The following is a 17,382-nucleotide window of genomic DNA, read 5'->3' on the forward strand; positions in this document are numbered from 1 at the left end:
GTGCCATTGACCTCGGACCCTTTCTGCACTGCCACCAGGATCGGCCCACTTTTCAGCGTGACACCACCACCGCCGACACTTGTGAGCCTATAAAGTTCCGCTTAAAAGCGCAATTCCTGAAGAACTGCGCAGTTCAAACGTACAAATCGACGCGGGGTGCTTGGAAAAGCGATACGGGCTTGACAAAGGCGAATATACAACTGGTATATTACCTTTAGCCATTACAATTTTAACCACTATTCTTTAATTATAGAAACAGTCTTTAACGACAATACATTCACTGTGCGACGCTATAAAAGTAAGCATATTTGCGGGTGATATGCCTTGTGTTGATGTCTCTTCCTGCTTCAGGCGTCCCCACGCTGTAGATGTATAAAAACACTGATGACAAGGCCAATAAAAAGCAGCGTTCGAGTCTGGAAAGTGAAAGTCAAAGTTAATTCCGTTTCAACGAAGAGCAGGCGCCATAACAAAAGGCTTAGAGCCTGGCAGTGTCTTTGACACTCGTAAACAGTAAGCATTGTGTACTTCACAACAAGCGCATCACAACAATTTTACAGTGAATTGTATAACTACGCGAGCAGAATTATTAAGTCAACATATATTCCAGTCAACCAAGTGGAATATATGCTCAACCTATTGCATGAAATATACAAATTAAGGGTGCATAATTTTATACAGGTACACCGCTATCTACATTGAGTATTTGTATATTAAGTACTTTTATGTCAAGTATTAAGTAGTAAATACCTATAAGCATCAGAAAGAGATTTTAAAGGCATCAAGACGCTTGCAGGGTATGTCTGCTAAATAAGTACTTTATTCCATTTGTTCAATTATATGTTGTTGATTCGTATGTTTAAAATATTTCAATGATGAGTAATATTCCGTTTCAGAATGAAATCGATTTAATTTTGTAATAACTTGGTAACCCGGTCATTGCTTGTCATAATTAGTGCGCTTTATCGCCACAAGTTTACACTTATTAAAGAGAACTGCTAGAATCATCCGGACAAGAAAAATATTATATGTTGTTGATTCGTATGTTTAAAATATTTCAATGATGAGTAATATTCCGTTTCAGAATGAACTCGATTTTAATTTTGTAATAACTTGGTAACCCGTCATTGCCTGTCATAATTAGTGCGCTTTATCGCCACAAGTTTACACTTATTAAAGAGAACTGCTAGAATCATCCGGACAAGAAAAATATTATATATGACGATGGACGTGCGTTTAAGTAGACAGACAACGACATGTTCCAGCGCGCAAGGAATAAAATGGTGAGTGCGGTAAAGAAAGGCGACTGGACGGGAAGTACGCTTCAGCGTTCTACCTGTCCAGTCGGATTTCTTCTTTGCACTCGTCTACGCTTTTTCCTTACGGGCTGTTATATGCCTTCCTCTAAATTCCTACTAGCCCAACAATCTGCCTTAAGTAAGTAGACAAAAATTGCACGCTTTGATTCCCTTTAGGAGGCCATGTTTCCGTAATCGTGGTGACCCTATTTCAGAGACCTCGAAGCTTGAGCGATCTGGTAGTTCCTTGCAGGGGTGTGCACACCGCACGAGTGGTTTAATAAAATCACATGGACCAACATGGAGTGACAGAACGCCGCTATGCAAATGATTGTTACTGCCATATACACCGGTGTCAAGAAAAACAAGGCGAAAGGGAACCGAAATCGTGAGTAACACCAGGACTTTCTGGGTCTCCACCTTTACAGATTATGTTTTTAACCTTTGTTAAACCATCCGTGATTTGAGGATGTCATTGCAAACTGTCTGCAAGCTTGTTTAGCACATGTCGTTCCCCCTTTCCTGACTTTTTTTTTACTTTTGAAAGCGTGTGCGGTTAAAGCTTCCGTGCGCAGGCGGGCACTGCCGACACCGGAAAACGCTGCGCCGTCCAATACAAAGAAAACCGGGCATGAATCAGTGATAGAAACGTTAGGCACGTGGCTGGCCACCTGGTGGAGCAACGAAGGTACCTGTACGTGCGATCGACGGCCTGTTTATTTAGCTCGCAGATACAGCACCCCGTGTGTTCAGTGTCTGCTCCAGTCAGTCAGTGTGTTCGGAGTCCCCCGTCTCTTATAGTGCGGCACCATGGTTTTCAGACCGTACGGAATCGCCGTCGCCTGCTTCGCTGCTTCTTTGGGTACGTCGGCAGTGGATTGGCTGCTTCTTTTCGCATTTTTTTCAGCAAAGTTATTAAGGGAAGTTCTAGAACAATTTTTGTTCGGCGGCAGTGGGAAAAGCCGATAGCGGCGTGTGGCCACGGGAGCGGTATCGAGTGCCAAAGTACAGGTTTACCAGAGCGTTTGCGGTCCGCTCCCCTGAGACCACTGTCACGGCCGCTGGATAAAAAAAAAGGGGACCTTTTTTTTTATCCACCGGCCGTACCACTGTATCCTAACTATTTGCTCATAACAACGCTCATACCGGCAACGGAACGTAGAACGCTGACCACGTTCCGCTATACGGGGTGTCCCCAAATAAGTTCATCCAAGCTCTGAAAAACAAAATATACCATATACGAGGACGTAACCATTGATAATCGGTCAGCAGTGTTGAACTGAACCAGGAAAATTTTCTTTCACAATTGAACTATCAATAAATGGATGCGATTAATCAACGAACTTATTAATTACTGAATTGAGGGCGCGAATGGGGATAGAAAAGCAATAATGGTGTTTTAAAACACTCGATTCAGTTTTTTTCAGTGTGCTATGTCTCGCGTAGATATTTTCTTCCCGCGTTATAAAGAAAACGCGTGAAATATGAAAAAAAAGTCGCACTTTCGCCCGAAAAGTTAACCAGCGATTGCGATAGCAAATTAGTAGACAGCTACACGAAGTAAGCATAGTAGCTTTATCGGTCGTATAAGCTTGTAAACATTCACTTACTAACTAAATCGACAAGCATGGTGTCACGCGCGCCGAAGCAAACATGAACGCATCTCGCTCGATGACCGTGGAAACCCGCTGTCAAAACGCTGGAGTGAGTAAGCGTGGCGGTAGCAGCAAGCGAATGGACCTTCGCGCTGCTTCTCGCTTCGACGCGAACTCAGCGGCGAAAACACAGGCGCACACGAAGCTATCAGCACTTCTTCGCACTCTGTCCCCATCGCAGATCGGTTCCAAATTAGGGTCCACACGATCGCGCCATACGCAGCAGCCGCCGGAGTAAAACACCCCCCCCCCTCCTCTCCCCCCGGTGCCTTGGCACGCGACGGAAGACAGCGCGCTTCCTTTCTTGTGCGCGCGAGATTGAGCTGCCATAGTCGGCTCATCCTCGAATTCGACGGCATCTGCACTTTTTCATTCTGCAAACAAGGACTAAACTGTATCCTAAAGTAGTTACAGTGAAGCTTCACGAACTTTTACTGAGCGACAGTGGTTAAAATAAATAAAAAAAAAAAACTTTGAAATCCGTGACGTCATGCTGACATGCCGTTGCTTGGCTTCCGGCGAGAAAAAAAAAAAAAATTGACACTTTCACCTATATTTACCTTCTAATAATCAATGTATTACCACAAAATTAGCTAAAATATTCTTTTGAAAAACAAAAAGCTTTATAAGTGTAAACTGATACGGTTTTTCTTTATTGTGCCTTCTGTTACCCAGTGTTCTGTTGGCGACGCAATATAATTTGTCGCCTGTGAGCAACGTTTCATTTGGTCATGAAAGTAGCTTAGACTTGCTTTCTAACATCGTTCACATCGTTTTCCCCATGTTTTCAGTGGCTGTGCTACATTTGTGTGCAGCCGGCGTGCCTCCTACGTGCGCATCGGTGAGTTGTGACGTTCTCATGGTTCAAGTTATTGAGGCGCTTCTTAGCTAGGGTACTCTGATGGTCGAGCGTACTTATTTTTCTCTCCCTATTAACACAAAATTCTGAACATAACTCATTAGTACTTGTCCCCCCTACCTTCTTCCGTAACAATTACAATCTTCACCTCAGGGCGGGGCACCATTGGTTGGGATTCTTTTAAGGATTCACCAACTGATACTCAAGGGCAAAAAAAAACAAACAGAAAGATGCAGATCCAACGAATATGTTGGAATCAGAAGCGAAGCTTTCTTGGATCGGTTCATCAAATGCTATAAATTTTCCCATTTCATCCCAGTGTCCTTGGCGTGCACATGGCGCGCACGCATGCGCACTCTCGCACCCTTGCTACGCAATGTGCGTAGCAAGTCGCGATTAACCCAGAGAGCTATTTGGCCGTTGCCATGCTAAAAATACAAGTGCGATTGTGCCTTAGTGTATCGGGCTGCTTCGTAGGTGGACCGAGGTCCGACCCCACCATCGGGTACGTAATTTTCTTTTAACTATGAGCTATTCGGCAATACAGCAGCAGCCACCACGGTCAGGAATGTCTCGGAGGTTCACAAAGGTTTCTCTTTAACAGTAATTCAGCTTGGCTAGCACATTACCTTTCCCAACTAGAGGCAGTCTTGCCGCGAGAGGAAAGTCAATAAAACCAGAAAAGATTCAAAAACTAAAGACCGGTGGTGGCGCCGCCACAGTCGAGTTCTCGCACCAGCGCGCCGTGACGTCACGGATTTTGGCGGCGTCTGCTCGGGTCCAGTTAACTTTATCCGCAAAGATCTCTCGCAGTAGTAGATTAGTGGCTGTGGCGTTCCGCTACTAAGCACGAGGTCCCAGATTCCATTCTCCGGCCGCAGCGGTGGCATTTTTATGGGAAGGCGAAATGCGAAAAGGCTTGTGTACGGTGCATATAGGGTGCACGTTAGAGTCCCAGCTGGTCAAAGTTATTCTGTAGTCCCCTTCTACAGCATGCCTCATTGAACGTAAAACACCAGAATTAAATAGAAATTCGTAAATATTTACTGCAGTCAGTTCTAGGAGAGCACAATAATGAAAAGACAAATTTTCCAGAACATTTATTAAGTTCGAATGACCCAAATACGACAAAAAACTCTTTCATCTGTATGTGTTCCGTTGTAATATTCTACCAATTACGGCTTAGTGAACGAAAACAGTTTTGAAAGAAGACTTAATCGGTCTAAGCTTGATTATCATGTCCTTTTAGCGTCCCCTTAAAGCAGTGTTTCTCAATATATTGCAGTACGTGACTATTCGGACACCCCCCCGGCCTCCACGTTTGCGAGCTTCCTGAAAATTAATTTTTTTCTTCAATGAAGCAGCCACCTTTACAATTTAATTTATTTAAATGACATGAACCGCTGCAGAGGGAGCTGCCAGAAATGCTTGTTAATATTTTTCAACAAGGATTGGTTGTCATGTATTTTAAACAGTAGGATGTATTTGCTTTCTTGATGCCACCATATATGCTGAACCCCAATTCTACAGTTTCGGTGAGACAAAACTGGCTGCGGCAGGGACGCCATGTTCGGTCAAGTTTTCTTTGTGGCATCCGAATGTTTAGATATTTCTTGTGGCAGAAACTAATATTTCATTCTGCATATTAAGCATAATTTCAGCGGTGATATATTTAAGTACGAAGCTCGATGGGCCCGATACAATGTGCCAGGGTAGAAAAGGACACACGTACGAAAAGTCTTGTTTACAAGCGTTTCGGCTGGTGGCAAAAAAAATCGTGAGTCAATTCTTTCAGTCAATTCTTTCAGTCAATTCTTTCAGTCAATTCTTTCAGTCAATTCTTTCAGTCAATTCTTTCAGTCAATTCTTTCAGTCAATTCTTTCAGTCAATTCTTTCAGTCAATTCTTTCAGTCAAATATTTCAGTCAAATATTTCAGTCAAATCTTTCAGTCAAATATTTCAGTCAAATCTTTCAGTTAAATCGTAAGTCAATTCGTCCGTCAATAGTGCCATAATCCTACGTCTAATCAATAAACCAGCAAAATGAGGCATACGTTGTACTAAGCCAGCACGCTGGCTAAAGCTTTCCTAGGCTTTCTTTTAAGACACCAGAAACAGTGATGAACTTACGAATTACGAATGACTCCCGTACTGCGCGGTAATGATGTGGCATGAATTCGGATTCCAGGATTATTACTGTAAAGAAGTCATAGGTGTGCCCCGAGGTGGTGACGTGTCTTGATATTGGAAAATTAAATATATTGTATGTACATGCAACTTATGGTCATTAAAGTGACACTGAAATGCAGCTTCGTTTTGACTGATGTACTGCAACTGATAGACATTGGAGTAAATGAATAACGTTCTTTGTATCAAACGTAAAATCACGCCGATGTTTTGGCTAAACTCCTTCGTGATGCTCTTAGCCACAGTAGCCGTCGGTCTCAGGCGCCGATATATATATATATATATATATATATATATATATATATTACTCTTAAAGAAAGCTACGGTGAAAGAGTATTCGCACCGAGACTGAAAATTCATATTTGTTCCGGGCAGCAGCAGATCCATGTAGTTGTACTCTCAATGACCTTCCAAAAAAATGGTCACGACCCGCTGTTTGAGAAGCCACTTTAAAAGGACGATAGTGCCTGCGTGACTGCTGCTTTCTTACGAGTTAAAACAAGATACTAGCGGCGCTACAGTTACAAGAACAACCTTATACAGGAATAGCAGGATCGTTGTTCTTCCCACAAGTTACTATATGTTCGGGCCACTCGTGTATAGCATGGAGCATGAGCTCTGTCAAATTTTGTGTCGCACGTCTATAACGCATTTCTCGTACGCAGGATTCTGACTGCACTGGTGGTCAGCGCTGCGTCACACACTACAACTACTCAGTGAATGCCTACTGTGACAGCTACAATTATTGTAAGCGCTATCTCACTCGAGAGAGAGAGAGAGAGAAAACGTTTGTTTGCAAACTTCTTCTTCGGAGTTCATAGTTTTCTTCTTTATTTCACTACTGCTCATTCACACAATTGACGCGATTGCAAATCGATTATAAGTCGTTATACTTTCATGATGTCATACTTATTTGACATTTTAATGAATGAGTTTCTTTTGAGTTTATGTCGTATGTAATATTTAGTGACCTTAATATGAGTGCTTAAAAATCTAATACCACGAAGACCTTCATTTTGTGAAAAAAAAGTGTTGTGTTATAGCAACGTGTACTGCCGAGCAGGCCATTCGGCTGTTGACAAGCACGGAATGAACTATCCAACACTTATGGGTTTCTACAGGCACACCCATAAGATCAGTTCTTTCGCTGTCCAGATCTAGAATGCTCCGCTTCTGGCTGCACCAGTGCGTACGGATCTGTGCGACCATGTTTCCGCATGTACCCCGGTCCTAATGCCTTCATTGCATTAGTGGCCCTGCATTTAATATATATAATTTCAAACTAATGTTCTGTAAGTCCAGCGTGTACGTAGTTTAGAAAGGAGCACACTTAAGGAAAAGGTTTCTCTAACGAAGGCCCTGCCACGGCCGAAACGTAAGCGAGTAAACATGCCTTTTTCGTCGCTTTTTTTAAAGTGTACTCCTCCTTTGTAAACTGTGTGTGCGTGTGTTATATACGGCCATTTACCGCTCGTTGGATTGTCTGCGCGAAGGTCATTCACAATGTAGCGACGTCTAGCACCATACAACTGCAACAGTCGCTAAAGCTTCTTATTTGTGTCAACAGATGGTGACACGTAATCGCCGTGGGAGATTTTGCGCTTCTGTAACCCGCTCAGTTTGAACTTCAAAACGCCGTGCAATGTTGGGTACGATGCCCACGTGCCAAGCTTTAGTCCTTTATGTCCAGTTGGCTTGATTTAGCGGGGTTTGTCGTCGTCATTCGCCCGTTTATCGCTTGTGTGGCTCTTGCATTTCGCATGCGGAGTCTGAAATGCGCAGTTAGTCAGTGGAACATGTGCTCGCAAGCTGCTGACTGCGCCGGGTTGCTCCATTTATGTTTCGTTCATGGCAATCTGCCGCACAAAGCAGTGACAAGTTGAATTTATGGTGTTTTTAACCCGTGTTTTCTTCTTTACGTTACGATTAGGTATCGACGTGTCGGACACATCCTGCTCCGTGAGTATCTTGTTTGTTCTTGTTGTGGTTGTTACTTTATAATTGTGGACAGTCACAACAGAAATCTATTTCTACTTGGTCGAACTCACTGAACAGACAAAGTAAACACACACGGAGGTTAGCGATGGGTCATTCCGGTTAGCTACCCTGCGCGAGGAGTGTCTGCGATTAACAGATGTTGGGATAAGACACCACAGGCGCGGGAGCGAGGAAATGCGAGCACTTCATGTATATAAATATATTCTACTTTGATTAAAGAGTAATGACAGCATAACACTCACCCCCCCCCCCCTTTCCTCTAACACTTTAGTCCCTTCCTTCTTAATACGTGATATTGTGTTTTAAAGAAGTCGCGCTGGTCATTGTATTTCACATCGGAATAACACATGCTAAAACGAAAGCACAATTAAAGCGGCACTGAGTCACAAGAATACCAAATGTCGCATAAATGCCCTAAAAAGTTATCATAACAAGTAAAAAATATAGAAAAAAAAACGTAAGCGTAAAGTGAGGTCCCATTAGTACACGAAGTACAGGGCACAAAGGAAGACTCGGAGTCCGTTCACAAAACGACATACGCGCCTTTTATATTGGTCCACCACATTTTACACGTGGGGATGGGTTATTCTACTGTCCCCGAAAGGCATTTCGCACATGCAAGTCCCATGACATCGGTAGGTTGTCTGCCTTTGTTTTCACTGATAGCATGATCCGGATATGGATGAAAATTAACGGGCGTGTGTACAGCTCACCAATTTTAAACTGCTGTTTTCACAACCAACTTAAGTTATGGCTGTTATTGTGCGACGTTGTTGATCCAGTATTCGTGATATTGTTGACTGAAAGGACGATAAGCACTAACTGATAAAATTTAGATACAGATAAACCACCCGTGCGCATGTACACCGCGTTGTCTGATCTTTTTATCTTCCATATCTCAACCCTTTCATTGCCGCCTCCCTTTGGACCTCCCCAGTTATTATCATTCATCATGGAAACACACAAGCAGCGCACTTAAAGATAAACAGCAGCAGACTAGCAGTCATCCCCTGAAAGTGGCACGACGGCCGTCCACATGAATGGGGTAGAAAGAAAAGAGAAAGAGAGGACACTATCACACATTGAGTACGGATGCCACATACGATAGGCTAGCCCCGTAGGTGAGAAGAATTCTAGGTGCGCTTTGTGGGCCTCGTATCTGGGCACACAAAAGACGCTCTTTTGGAAATGTGAAATCACAGAGCGGCATGGTTCGAGAAAGGTGAAGCTGCTGGAACTTGCTCAGCCGCGACAAATCGGCTGTTCTAAGTTCGACCTTTCGAAAGCAGGTGCTCAATTTTTTACTAAAGTTACCCCACTGGATGTTAAGCGCTTAATGTACGTTTCTTTTCATATTCCTCTGCACGACCTTTCTCAGCCGACTAGGGAAAAAAAAAAAAAGGGGGGGGGTGGTCTTGCGCGCGTGCTCGTCCATTGTTCGTGACCTCGCGCATGAGGAAGAGATGCGTTCGAATTCTTACTTCGACGTTTCTGCTAACTAGGCCTCTTTCGGGAACGTAATAGTAACGTTTAATTCTTTTTCATTATTCCTTCCCTCACTTTACTCAGTGTTCTGATGGCTACACCTGCCGCCTGAAGGATTGCCCAAGTTCTCCGTACGAATGTGAGTTGACGAGGCATTCTATGGTGTATGCATCTACGTGATTTCGCTATGCTGCTTGTCAGAGGGAGCTCATTGTCAGAAAAAATTGTTCTTTTCGAGCAATGGATGCTGTGTCAAGCGTGAGTCACAATCGTCTATCACTTGGTGAGGAGTGCTGGACGGCTTTGCTTGCTCTAATCGCAACAGCGATTTTCGTATTTGCTGCGACGGGGGCAATGACTGCGGCGCGTAATTTTACTGTTTGTGGCGTTTGTACAATAGTTACTAGTACTTTCGCATTACTCCAAAGAAATGAAATTGTAGAAAATTGCTCCAGATTGAAAGACGTAACAAACGCTTCATGCAGTGATGAGCTCTTAATCTGCGCTGTATGCAATGTGTTTGTTCTTGATTATATATATATATATATATATATATATATATATATATACATATATTATTCTTGCGCGTACTGACTGCTAAACTGGATGAACACCGTCAATCTGCGCTGCGATTCACTGTTCATGTGTTGCAATTATGTCGCCCTCTGGCAATGCAAAGATTATACAGCAGGCAATTCTTGTCTTATGTGATGTTTTACAGCGAACTTGTTAGCCTCTATATATATAGTTGGTCGGGAGATTTCGTGTATGCGTGCGTGGTGCTCACACCAAAAGGTGGGACTATCCCGGAGACACTGCAAAGAAGCGGGAACCGTACAGTGTGCTGCTCCTCCAAGAGGCATCACATGACGTCATCCGGTGACATCACTTGATGAATACATCATCGCGTGACGTTACGTTTGACGTGAAAACGTCATCAGAATACGTCATCAGGTGATATCGTCACGTGACGATGCCGTTATCACTTAACGCACGTTTGAGGTGGTGACGCCATCACGCGACGTTTGAGGTGAAGACCTAATCACGTTTCGTCATCGTGTCTAACATGACGTAATCACTTGGTCACGTGGGTTTGGTACCATACCACCACTTTCGCAGGGCCGGGATGGCGGGTCATTTTTTATTCATTTGATGTTCCTTTTTTTTTTTTGTCCGATTGTAGTGTCGTTCTTGCTTCTTTACATTTCTTAGTTACTGCAATTCCTATTATTTTGTCTGGGGAATAATCTGCACTCGGGTGGTTTATTTTATCTCTGGCTCATATCGCTTAGTAAGCACGAGCAGAGACAGATGCAGCCCAACTCCTAATTAGCAACACTTACACGCTTTAAAGCTTCACTTAAGTAAAGCCAACGTGCTTGCCTAATCGTGCCGCGCACGTTTCCTATTCTGCAGGTCTATATCTGGAAGACACGAACAACAGGTGTGGTGCAGAAAATGTGAGTGATTCATGTTTAGACTTTCTTTATAAAGAGGTATTCTGTGACCTGCTGTAAAAGAGAGCTCAGTTTCAGTCTGGCTATTGTTCTAACCATGCGCAAAATGCAGTCTTCTAAAAAATAATATAAATGAAAATTGGGGCAAATGCACCATTCTCGATGCCTGCCTCCATTCTCTCCCCTGACTTGTTCCCTAGACTAAAGAACTCTAGCCTGCTAGTTTTTTTTTTTACATATATATTTATTGATGAATGTGCCATCGCTTTTTACTTCTATTGCATCAGTCTCAAGGTCATCGCATGTCGCTGCCTTTCTGTTTTTTTATTATTATTATTATAACCGAATTTCTGGTTTTATAGAAGCAGCCGTCGAGGCCTCTCATTTACCTCTGAAATTTCCCGCTTTCATTTACCGTTAAATGCAGGCTCCCGTATGCCAAGAGGACGAGACCTGCGCGTACGCCTTCAACACAATCTTCTGCTACATGTGCCCCTGCTACGGACAGTTCAACGTCACCTGTGAGTCTACGTCTTTCCGGCGCAACATGAACAGCCGTGACCACGGGCAGCAGTCGTCCCGTACATAGCGTTAATCGCGGAATGTCTGCGATATTGCTGGAGCCACGGCCGAGATATGGCGCAAACGGATGACCCGCTCCCGCATTTACCGTTAATCGTATTGCTATAAAGGCAACAATTTTCAGTTAGGGGGCTTTGCAAGTGGAAGATGTTCACTTAGCGTACGATGCGCATAACAAATCGACAGTGAGTTTCTATCCGGCGCGTGCCGAAGGAACGACGGCGCTGTTTTATTGGCGCGCAAAAGTTTTTAACGTGTATATGGCGCTAACACTGCCTAATTATAGGTGTATGTTTGTACCGACATACTTCATCTAATCGCTTGTCTCTTTTCTTGTGAAACAAAGGAATAAAGTAACCGAAATGTTTGCGACGCCCGTCACTTTAAAGCAATCAACTTAAAGGCACGCCTTGCACGGAGGTTTAAAATAAAAAATAAACATAATCACTATTTTAATATTGTGGTATTAGGTGTTCCCTAGCAATGTCTAATTTCGTGCATCATCTATAGACACAGCTACCCTCAGCTCTAACTACGTGTAACACGCACTGCTGTCCTTAGCCAACCAGTGCGATATCGCACGCGCTGCGGCCCTTGCTAAAATTATTATAGAGATAATGACGTTTCTGTTGACTTTCTGTAGCCGTAAACACAATGAAAGATGAGATGCTATATATAATGCATTACTAATGTAAGGGTCGCGCATTTGCATTCGAATTTCGCACAGCCTGTAGACGTCGCTTACAGGCTGTGCGATGCCTAGTAGAAAGTGTAAAATTTTCTGTAACGGAACCGTGGTCCACTGTTATATTTAGGTTGAAACCATAGGCTACAAGCGAAACACAGCTTGTGCGCCTTGCTTCGTTGTAGCAACGACAGACAGCGCCACAGTTCTGCTCCGGCAAATTCTACGCTTTCGGCCAGGAACCGCCGTAGGCGATACGTAATTCGCGCCATTGTGTGGACTGTAACTAGCTCATACTTCCCAGTCGGTTGAAAAAAGAAAACAATAATATTAAAACAAAGTATTGTAAACTATGCCTGAATTATGTGATGTTGTATTCCTTCGCCATTTCTCCTTTAGGTCTTTTATTTCTTTGTTTGCTTATTTGTGACAATTCATTCCCGCTGAAGTCTACTTTCAATATTTTGGATAGGCACTTCTTTGGTGGGGGCCTCTTTTCTCCGCGTCTCAACATACGAAAAAGCCGCTCACACGTTCGCGTTCCCGGAATGCCACGCTGCAGTAGCATATCATTGGCCGCAGCCGTGGCAGCAAGGACTGCAGCGTTCTGTTTGTCCCCTGCCTCGAATGGCACTCGAAGACAAATGTCCAATTACACGAACAGCGATTCATTGGGGGGGGGGGGGGGGGGGGGGGGGGGGGGGGGCTTCCGAATCGTGAAGCATTAAGCTAGTGGGTAGTGGGCTTCTGCACGCGTGGTTTTTTGTGTCATAGTGGCTGCGTTGTAAGCTGTCCGCTTTACGAACTCTCAGCATATTCCCGCTTGACATCGTTCCGCGCGCCTTGTTAGTTGTCATTGTTTCTTAAAGAATACCATCCCGCGAAAGCCAGCCATACTCCAGTCACTCTGGATTGTAGTAAACGAAGGGAAAGACAAATGGAGAAATGAAAACACCAGGCAGGAAGAAAACGTTGTGGAGGTATAGAACATCGCTTAACACGGGTTTAGCCTGCTACAGAATGTGCTTGGTCAGAACGCGGCTTGTTCGATCTTATGTGCTTTAGTTGTTGGTGCGTTTCTGACCCTTTTCAGTTTTTCGGAACTCTCAGTTCTTGTCACTTGCACCAACATTTATTTGCGCCGAATATTTACTTATATTTCGCCCACAATAGAGAGCTGCGCCTGAACGGATGGGCTGCAGGTACAATGAGTAATGATCGTAGACAGCCAGCACAAAGAACGTTAAGCGGCAATAAAAGTGACGAGAGGAAAAATTAAAAAGGTGTAGATAAAAGAGAACTTTCTTAGTACAAAACGCAGCCGCGCCGCAGTGAATTACTGCTGCGCTGCAGCTACTGCCATTCAATGTCTCTCTCAATGCGAAAATGAATGGTACTCCGCAAACGTTTACTGGTAGAGATCTGAGAAAACGCCGAATTTCCTCGCAGTTTGTCACTGTGCATAGCAAAACCATACAACTATTAGTTGTTTGCATGTACAAGTATACACTGGCTGGAAAACAGAATACCAGGCTGCTCTTCGAAGCTGCGGAGGTAATAAGCTGTTTCTCGAATACCGCAGTGGGTAACATTTTGCGCTTGACTGAACAGTAAGAGATTATACAAAAGCAGAAAAAATAACAGTGAGACACTCGTTTACCAGAGACTATAGAAAGTCTAACCGCCTAGTATGAAAAATTGTTTTCTCAGATGTAACGCTATGTCTTCAAAACCATGCGCAGGTCTGAAACACAGTGACCGCTACCCTGCCTGCGGACCTAACAGCATCGCCACGTTCTACGGCACTGATTACTCCTGCGACGGCTGTAGATCGGCGAGCTTTGTGCTCGTCGCTCAGAACTGAGCACACAAGTTGCACATGAGACGTCCAGCCTTTTCGGTGAACGCCAACGACAGTCTAGGCCCGATCTTCAACCATGTGAATGCGTTATTTCATGCGGTCGCAATAAAGGGACTCGAAGTTGGCCGTTTCTTTTTCGAAATGGACCAGGTCACATCTTCCAATGTGTATGGCAGGTCATAACAAAGGCGGAATGAGCACATTCGTCACTTTGTCGGTCCATGTTTGGTCGCTCTTCTGCTGCTAGCCTTACAACTCTGCCATTCGACGTGTCCAACAATATTGTTAATTTCTCATATTAAAAATTTTATTCTTTATAGGGATTGTTATGACAATAGCGCCAACAGTTACATCGGGCACGCAGTTTGACCAGGTATAGGTGTGAGCAATTCCAGCAATGTGGAAACACGCTGAGATCATGGTCCCGAAGCCAAACAAGCCACTGAGAATAGAAAACATGCGACCCATATCCCTGACGTCATGCGCAGCCAAGCTGTACGAGCATATGATCCTTAATAGACTAACTACATACATGGAAGAAAACGGGTACATGCATGACACCATGTACGGATTCCGCCCCCACTTACCGACTCAAGACATCTTGCTACAACTGAAGGAGGAAGTCATCGATCATCTAGGCAAACACAGCAAGAATGCAATCCTGGTCATGGACGTGAGAGGTGCCTTTGACAACTGTCTCACGAAGCAGTGTTGAAGAACCTACAGGACACGCACTGTGGCGAAAGAACGTACAGCTACGCACAAAAAAAACTTCCTGACCAGCGACCGTGGCATTTGGCAGCCTGAAATCAGTAACTTTGAGATGGCGAACAAAGGAACTCCGCAAGGCTCTGTCATCTAGCCTCTTCTTTTTAACATGCTGACACTACCAAATATATTGAACGGAATACAGGGGACAAGACATACCCTCTATGCAGACATCACCAGCTGGACAACAGGCGGATCCCCAGGAACTCAACAGGATGCAGTGCAAGAAGCGGTGGATCGTACAGAACACTACTTCAATGCTTGCGGGCTCGCGTGCGCACCGGAAAAATAGTCGTATCTCATACTAAAAGTGAGAACCAGGGAAGACCAGCAAAAGTAGAAAACCCACAACCAGAATTCTGTCTTAACGCAGTGCAAATTCCTAACGTAGAGTCGTTCAGAATCCTCGGCCTACGTGTACACAAGAACTGATCGGGGGCCACTACTCTACCCTAACTCCGAGAAACCATCACGAAAGTAGCACACTTGATACGACGGGTAGCAAATAGAAGATACAGCTTGAAAGAACATGATGCGGTCAGAATCATTCATGCCCTCATCATCAACAGAATCGCCTACGGCACCCCTTAAATAAGCCTAAAGAATGCAGAAATCGAAAAACTGATCATCCTCATCCGAAAGGCATTCCAGGTTGCAATCGGGATCTCCAAACACGCCTCCACACAACGACTACTCCGCTTACGTCTTCACAACACCCGGGAGGAGCTAGTCAAAGCACACAAAGTTAACCAACTCGAACGTTTCAAACTTAACTGGAACAGGAAGGGCGACACTCAGAACATTAGGATATACTGAAGGTATGCAACTGCGCGACGAGAAAAGGTTAATCCCACAGCCAATTCAAGAGTACATCTCTGCATTTGCTATTCCAAGAAATATGCATCATATTCATATGCCCATGAAGAACGAAAAGCTAGAATTGAGACTGTCCGAAAACCCTATGGCCTAAATCTGGGACACACGATACATCGATGCAGGGAAATATACAGAAATTCCGGCCCATGTGATCAGCGTCATCGGCAGCAAGGGTAAAGAGAGTATGGCAGCTAGCATCTTAACAAGATAAATAGATACGGCAGAAGAAACAGCAATCTCAACCTGTGGGGAGGGAGCAATAATACTCAAATTCACAGGCAGCTTTGCCGGAATTTTTTCGTTTGCCGGGATTTTCCGTTTTCAGAAAGGGAGCATCTCCAGGCAAGCCCTACAAATCCTCACAGAAACGCTAAAGAAGAACCTGCCAGAAACATGGACTCGTTTGGACTCCGGGGCACGAGTCCCTGCTGGGGAATGAGGCAGCCGACGCCTCCGCTCGAGCTCACGTTCACCGGGCTTTCTCACAGAACGCGCCAAGGAGAACGGATGAAGTCCCGAAAAAGTACAGCTATATTCTGCAAGACTACAGGCTAACAGCAGACCTTACCTGCCACCCCACCCGAACGTAACTAGAGAAGAGGAAGTAACCCTCAGAAAATTGCAACAAGCAGCTACGTCCATGGTATTCTATTCCACCTAATCTCACCTACTCAGCATTCATATACTTCTGCACGTACTGTGATGTGCCAGACATCCTATGCCATTTGGTATGGGGATGTTTTGGAAAACGTGGCACCATAGACACCCAAACACTAACTGTAGAGTAGTGAGAGGCCAAGCTATCAGACCCGGACCCGAAGAGACAGCGCAGCCTCATCGAACGGGCCCGGGAGATGGCCATGGCCCGCGGCTACCTGGAATAAGGAGGCCGCTCACCTAGGGCGCAGACTGTGCTTGCTCAGAATAAAAGTTTATTTTATTGGGAGAGATGTCTCTACATTTGAGACATCTCTCCCAAGGCGTGTGGTACACATTCGTGTCACGCCGGCAGCGCTTAATTCTCGAGAAGAAAATCCCTGAACCTATTTCCTCGTGCAAGTTATTCAAGTGCTCGTGTTCAATGATATCGGTGCACTTTAGAAAATGCAGGGTGTCAGAAGCAATCTACAATCATTAAGGCTTGGCACCGGGGTAGTTGGTGTCCAATGTTACTGCGAAATATATTACACACAGGCATAAATAGAGAAAAAGACGCTTGTCTTCGTCTTTTCCTGTCTTTGTCCCAGTGAGTGCTGTAATTCTTAGAAAGTCATTCAACTCACGTCCATAGAAATGTAGGTCTAGGGCGTGTAAAAAAAATTGCGTGGCTTGCACTGGATGCGCAATGCTAAAAAGACAGCGGAGCTGATACGCACCTAGCTTGTGCTGGCGTTCGGGCTAGGCTAAGCACAAAAAAGTCTTCCCCAGCATTTTCCGGAATTTATTGATTATTGATAGATTATTGATTAGCTATTGATTGGCTATCGATTGGCTATCGCAAGTTATTGGCTACGTATTTGGGCTAGGCTAAGCACTACCAAGTCATCCCCAGCATTTTCCGGATTTTTTTTATTATTGATCAATTATCGATTCGCTATTGATTGGCTAGTCATAGCTATCGATGACTGAATAAGCTTAAGCAGTCCCAACCATGCTTATCTGGACTTAGC

At 44.3% G+C, this 17,382-nt stretch overlaps 1 protein-coding gene across 1 annotated transcript; it reads left to right on the plus strand.

Moving 5' to 3' along the window:
• The first annotated feature begins 1,202 nt into the window (after positions 1 to 1,202).
• On the plus strand, positions 1,203 to 14,224 carry LOC125946799 (uncharacterized). Its single transcript, XM_049670829.1, has 8 exons — positions 1,203 to 2,160; positions 3,745 to 3,794; positions 6,666 to 6,747; positions 7,931 to 7,959; positions 9,568 to 9,622; positions 10,900 to 10,943; positions 11,368 to 11,461; positions 13,950 to 14,224. The coding sequence occupies exons 1-8, from the start codon at positions 2,109 to 2,111 to the stop codon at positions 14,069 to 14,071; spliced, it is 528 nt and encodes a 175-aa protein (XP_049526786.1). The 5' UTR covers positions 1,203 to 2,108; the 3' UTR covers positions 14,072 to 14,224.
• Positions 14,225 to 17,382: the final 3,158 nt, after the last annotated feature.

This window comes from Dermacentor silvarum, chromosome 7 (genome assembly GCF_013339745.2).
Source record: "Dermacentor silvarum isolate Dsil-2018 chromosome 7, BIME_Dsil_1.4, whole genome shotgun sequence".
Lineage (NCBI taxonomy): Eukaryota > Metazoa > Arthropoda > Arachnida > Ixodida > Ixodidae > Dermacentor > Dermacentor silvarum.

What these genes read in the sequence shown, in the direction of transcription:
- LOC125946799 (XM_049670829.1), top strand. Translation starts at nt 2,109, where the DNA reads ATGGTTTTCAGACCGTACGGAATCGCCGTCGCCTGCTTCGCTGCTTCT. An exon ending in TGTCGGACACATCCTGCTCC is followed by an intron (nt 7,960 to 9,567) that starts GTGAGTATCTTG and finishes CACTTTACTCAG; the next exon opens with TGTTCTGATGGCTACACCTG. An exon ending in CGGACAGTTCAACGTCACCT is followed by an intron (nt 11,462 to 13,949) that starts GTGAGTCTACGT and finishes AACCATGCGCAG; the next exon opens with GTCTGAAACACAGTGACCGC.